We start from the raw sequence: 6,597 nt of genomic DNA, 5'->3' as shown, positions 1-6,597 counted from the left end.
TAAATATTTTACATTTTAAAATATAATTTAATATAACTTTTTAAATGTAAATAAATAAATACTAATGAAATTGTACTGGAAATAAACAGTCAGCTCAAGGATTAAGGAAAAACTTACTAAAAATTAATAAAATATATTATTATTACTATTTATAATTTTTAAAAAATTGTTTTAAAAACGTGCACATACCAGATACTCAAAATCAAGTAAATTTTTCAATTCAAATGATCACTTATCAAATTGTTGTATGATGAGGGAAAAAAAAATTGAAAACATTTTTGACTCACAAAACATTGTGACACACTTTCACTGGACAAACCTCCAGCCAAACCATAAACACACACACTCACTGGAGCTCTGGGGCAGGTTGCTGAAGAAGCCCCTGAGGCGAGTGGCAAGCCACTCCATGCTCTCCTGCAGGTTAGCGAGAGCCTTCAGATCACTGACGTCCCTCAGAATCTCATTCTGAGGAATCAGCTTATCACCCAGATTCCCCGTCAAAACCTCAGACTCCTTGGCAAATGCCGCCCTGTGAGAGACAGAAGGAGAAATAATGAACATTTGTGTTTTAACGTGTGCTTTCCCTTACTCTCTGACTTACATGCTGAGCTTCACAGGCACATTCAGATGAATGATGCTCAAGCAAATCTATAAAGTCAGTATTTTCTTTGACCTCCTTCTCTACAGGTCTGTGATGAATGTGGGAGAAGAAAATCCACGCGGCTCATTTCTGAGCACTGTGAAATTCCTTACGATAAAATGCAGCGTCTATTGAACGGAAGACTTTTTAACAAGCCTTTATCACTCTGTATAGGATTGCCATACATGTGGCGTAATCCCTCTTTAGCTGATGAAACTGTCAGGGTCATTTATATGATAAAAGCCTCCCGCTTGCTGTCTGCGCTTAGCTTCAACAGGTCGGCTAGATTGGATTTTTCTGTCCCACATAACCAATTCATTTATTTATTGTACAATTGCAGGCCATGGCACATCCAAACCGACGGGAGAACACTTTGAGGGCAATTTTGATAAAAACGAAGGCCCCCCTCCCTCTCGTCCAATCACAGTTTTCCTCATACTTGTGTCTTCTTTAATTCAAGTGTGCACTTGAGAGGAAAAGGCAGAAAGGGAGGGAGATAGAGCGAGCAAGTGAATTGAAAACAGAATTGCATGTGTGCTTGGGATGCTGGAATGTTCCGGCAGATAGTGTGATTGCCTGCAGTTGAATTTGTGCTTGTTCAAAGATGTCTGCGGAGGCTATAAGGGCCAGATTTCATCCTCTGTAACACAGCACACAAGTAGAATACCAAAATGCTTTGTCTGTGTCTAACAGCTAAAAATAACCTTCATTTTCGATGAAGACAGAAAGCCCAAATGCAATTTCTGAAGTTGAGTACATAAGTGTGTTTATTGATCTCTTTACAGGACGTAGAGGCCTGTGGATCTGTGTTACACAGCAAATGTCCCACGGCATCTCTGACTGTGCGTTAACCCGCTCGGATGTGAGTTGATAGGAGTTGTGTGAGTGTGTTTGTATATACTGTGTGCTCTGTGATGAATCTGTGTGGTGAGCTCACATTGGGGACATTGTGTATTTGTAGTATGTATGTGTGAATTAGCGTGTGCTCTCACCGTGTGAAGTCCTCTTCCTCTTCCCTCTTCTGTCGGAGCTGTCTGGGTTGGGTCATGCTGGCCCAGTTGGGCAGAGACTGCAGCAGGCGGCTGATATCTTCATCTTTAGCCCAGGACGCACTGATGGTCAGCTTCTCCTCGCACTGTACCATACCCCTACAACACACACACACCACACAACAGTCTTAAAACCAGTTCAGGATTAAACTTTGGGAACATAGAATATAATATAATATAATATAATATAATATAATATAATATAATATAATATAATATAATATAATATAATATAATATAATATAATATAGTTCATTTAATTATAACCATTAAACATTTTTATGTTTTATTTTTAATAAATGTTATATATATTTTATACTAAATTGTCAAATGTATACAAATATAAATAATCTAAATTTTCTAACTAATCTAAAAATCTAAATTATTATATTATATTAGCTCCTCAGTTCAATGTGACTGAAAGTGTGCTAAACACTGGCCTGACATGTTATATCATCTTCCTCAGATCATAAATTAACGTACACTGCAATAGCTAAAAATACTATGAAAATTATTTTCACACATTTAAATGTTCATTATCTAGTGTTTCGTTAAGTACTATATAATGATGTTGTTAATGACTTCTAAATGGAAGTTATCATAAAGTGTGATGAAACTCTGCGTGAGTAGCTAAAATAAGAACAAAGTCTATGATTGGCTCAGGAATTGGACAAGCTCCACTTCACTTCACATCTCAAAAAGTGCCAAAATATGAAAATGAACCGTAAGTTCAGATAAATGTCTTCAGTATTGCATAAGCGGGCCATTAACAGTGTGCACTGGATGACAGCTGAACACAGTTCTGCAGAAGAGTTCGGATGATATAGAGAGGCAGACGAGGGCGCGGATGAATGAACTGTTATTGTCTGCGACGTGTAGATTGATTGAACAGATCATGTAGAACGTAATGCAGTGCGTTTCACTCATCTTATGGATGAGAAAGAGGGAGAGAACAAAAGAAAGACAGAGAAGGAGACAAAAAGAGAGACAGATTGGTAGCATGTGATTATTGTGCGAGGAAACGGCTGCTTCTGCACTTTCTACCCATGACTGAGCTCAGTTCAGACCCCTGCTGACTTACACATATGTGAGCAGACACAAACACACACACACACATGAGCAGACCAATCATCCAATGTTTCTAATACCAAGGTTTTTCGAAAATCCAGTAGTAGACAGATTTTCCTTCATTTTAAAGACATTTCTAACTATTTTAATGAAGATTAATTAATGATCTGAGACATTATGTAATTTATTGATGTTGGATTATGCTCTCAATCAAATTAATCAGCATTAGAGAGAAATGCTCCATCTGTCAGATTCATTTAAACTAATCTTTTTTGCACTATTCATTACAAGAACCGGCTCTTAAGAGTCATTCATGAATCTGTCTACACTGGTCACACTGAATGTTTCTGATTTACCAAGATCCACTTCATAAGAGTCATTAGTTCAAGAATCAGACTACACTGGTCACGCTGTATGTTTTTGATTCATTAAGAAGAACCACTTCATAAGAGTCATTTGTTCATGAATTGCACTATACTGGTTATGCTTTAATGATTTTAATTAAAAGAGTCATACATTTAGGAATCAGACTACACTGGTCACGCTGTATATTTTTAATTCACTAAGAAGAACAACTTCTTAAGAGTCAATTGTTCAAGAATCAGACTACACTGGTCACGCTGTATGTTTTTGATTCATTAAGAAGAACCACTTCATAAGAGTAATTTGTTCATGAATTGCACTATACTGGTCATGCTTTAACGTTTTAATTCAGTAAAGAGAACCGACTCAGAGTCATTCATTTAGGAATCAGACTACACTGTAGATTTTTAATTCAATAAGAAGATTAATTTGGCCACAAATCAGACTACACTGGTCACAACATTGCATGTTCTTTTTGCATGCAGCCCATTTTGGCAATAGGATATTTACTGCCATTATGTTGCAGTACACATTCTTTATATTGAATCACATTGAATACAAACAACACACTCACATTCACACAGGTAAAAAAATTGTTTTATGTATCACAGTATTATTACCTGTATGCAGAATTGCAGATCTCTTTGTACTCCTTGAGCTTGTCACAGACCATCTCCAGGAACTGGTTGGAGTACGCACTGAGATCCTGCATTAGACTCATTAGATCCTGAATGGATTTCTCCACAACCACAGTGCTCTAAAAACACAAACAAACACTCACTCAATATGATACACTCTGAAGTCAGGGCATCACCTCTATTCGTTTCTATGGATCAGATGATTGCCTTAGAGACTGTAAATGTCGCTGTTGTTAAGGTGCGGGGGAGGTTCTGGTCCGAGGTCAGGGTTGAGTTTAAGAATGACCAGTCCTCTATAAAGGACCGTGATAGACTACAAAATGCTGCAGTCTATCTGCTCAATTGCTCGCTTTTGAGCAAACACGTCAAATAGCCCGAAAAACAAACACGATCAAAACCCTCCATTCACCTGTCAGACCCAGACAACCCTTCTGCCGTAAATGAAGTGTGACGATACAGAAACATATGACCATGGATATTATTTTATATGTGTGGCAATGACAAACCTTTACTCGTCCACATCCTTCAAGCACTTCCTCTTCCTCAGCCCTCCCTACCATTTAACAATTTCACCTTGCCATCAAAGCTAATGACTCTAATAGTAGAATAACTTTCTCCTAGAACAGGGCACAAAAAAGGCCACGTTTTAAACATTATGAAGGGCCAAAACAAAAGAGCCATGAGTCTTAGCACAGCTACCAACATTTGGCTGTGTTTCTAATGCCAGCAGCGATTGACTGAAAGTGACAGCGAACGGTAGCACGGCATTGGCAACGCTGCTGCCTAGTGCACCGAATCATAACTTCCTTGTGGCATTGGCACAAACTGTCTGTTTAATTGGACTCAGCATTAACTCAATCCAACCACATTGTGACCCATCCTGCCCAGCAGGGGGCAGCGGCGAGTGCCCCGAGTAGTTTGTTCTTATTAGCACATTGCTGCACATTTGACGTACAATCTGCTAATACACATATCAATGCCTGCTGTTTGTGCCCCCTGCTTGAGCCCGGGGGCGGAGAGCGAGGTAATGATCCGTGGCACTGCCCTGGCCCGTTAAGCTCTCTAGCAGAGAACCGAGGGGGATGGGGGAGAAACGACTCAGCAGGGGGAACACTAGCCTTCAAAGCTGTGCCCCTGGTCACACTGGAACAAGTCCATCAACGCCATAGAGTGTCCGATTATGTGTGTGAATGGGTGTCTGGAAAAGATTGGCATGGTTACTGGGAAAAGTGCGTAGAACACACATATCAAAATTTTTCAACATTTTCATGGTAATTGAGTATATACATAAAAATTATTTTCAATTATATATATAAATGGAGAAAATATGGACATATATATAAATTGTGTGTATGTATGTATTTGTGTTTCCTTTTCATATACTTTCTTCATTTTGTTTATAAAACTATAATATACAAATTTATTTCCATATTTTTAATTAATTTGATGAATTTTATATAAATATTTTGGACGGATGGATGGACGGACAAATAAACAGGCAGGCAGGCAGGCAGGCAGGCAAATAAGATAAATTTACCCTGATCTTCAAATTCACAAAGTTTTAGATAGATAGTCAGTCTTCATGATCTCATTTACAGAAGTCGTGGCCAGTCATGACAAAAGGACCGATTGAGAAGCGATTGTGAATTTGTTGTGGCCTTTAGGAATGTCTATAGCCAAATGAAAAAGTGCATTAAAATCATAGTCAATGTTTATGATGTTGGTTAATTTTATATAAGCAACATAAAATTGAATAGATCATACATTTCCGATATACTGCCCAGCACCTAATAAAAGCTACAGAGACTGACCAGAGAAATATCATACTGAAAGCTGCAATATTTGGTCTCTCTCTCCCCGTCTCATTTGCTAAACTCAATATTTCCCAGTAAACAAAGTCTCTAAGCTCCATTATTCAAGTAACAAATGCCCCAGCGCTCTGCGGCACATGTCTAATTCTCCTCATTTAACACACTCATTCGTCTTAGCCCCAGAAATCATTAAAAAGTAATCAAGCTCCAGAGAGAGAGAGAGAAAGAGAGAGAAAGGGTGAAGGAGAGGAAAATAGAGCTGAAGGATGGATAGAAGCCTCACAAGTGAAACAGACAGACGGACGGCAAGAGCTTTAGAGAAAAATCAAACCAGCAGAGGTTTTCTTGTCTCATCGCAAGCAAAATCCTTCCTCTCTACTTAAATGTCACAGTGTGCCATGGGAGGTTTAAGATCTGTTGCTGGAAAATTTCTACGTCTCCTGACCCATTCTTAGTCTGCTCACACTACAGAGCACCTTTGAATTCTTATTGGAGTACGTCCAGCCGCGCCAGCCTTGATTACAGTCCTGCTTTTTTGTACAGAGGTGTTTAAAATGAGCAGAGCTGCTGGAGGGAGTGTTTGCTAATGGCAGAAGGTTTAGCGCAGTATAAATGAAGAGAGTCAGAATAATGAACGCTCAGCGTGCAGAGGGACTCAACTGGTGAGCGTCAATGAGAGGGAAACACAACATGCAGTGGAGCAGATAGAGACCTTAACGCACATGCTTTGGGACACTCAGAGGCCTGAGTGTGTGTATATACATACAAATCGCACTACACATACACATGCTCTCTCATGAAATGCTAAGTAGAACTGTGAGTCAACTCTAGGACCTTGGTTTCCAAATGAAATACAAAACTTGCTCTCATCTGAAAATTTTGAATCGATTTTGCTTGACAATTCTCATAAGGCTGCAGTTCTCTCTGTTGGTTGTGCATCTTTTTCTTCCACACTTTTTCCTTCCACTCAACTTTCTGTTAACATGCTTGGATACAGCACTCTGTGAACAGCCAGCTTCTTTGGCAAT

General features: G+C 39.0%; 1 protein-coding gene across 1 annotated transcript in view; it reads right to left on the bottom strand.

Annotated features, from left to right (window-relative positions):
• Window positions 1–6,597, bottom strand: part of LOC107555552 (exocyst complex component 4-like) — a 137,141-nt gene that overhangs the window by 23,558 nt on the left and 106,986 nt on the right. Inside the window, exons 12-14 of the mRNA XM_016238381.1 lie at window positions 3,741–3,877; window positions 1,633–1,788; window positions 351–529 (exon numbers count right to left, since the gene is read on the bottom strand). Coding sequence (XP_016093867.1) covers window positions 351–529; window positions 1,633–1,788; window positions 3,741–3,877 — 472 coding nt within the window. The remainder of the gene's footprint in view (window positions 1–350; window positions 530–1,632; window positions 1,789–3,740; window positions 3,878–6,597) is intronic.

The sequence above is a fragment of the Sinocyclocheilus grahami genome, unplaced genomic scaffold, assembly GCF_001515645.1.
Source record: "Sinocyclocheilus grahami isolate Dianchi unplaced genomic scaffold, SAMN03320097.WGS_v1.1 scaffold537.1, whole genome shotgun sequence".
Classification (NCBI taxonomy): domain Eukaryota; kingdom Metazoa; phylum Chordata; class Actinopteri; order Cypriniformes; family Cyprinidae; genus Sinocyclocheilus; species Sinocyclocheilus grahami.
This window is presented reverse-complemented; position numbering and strand designations above follow the sequence as displayed.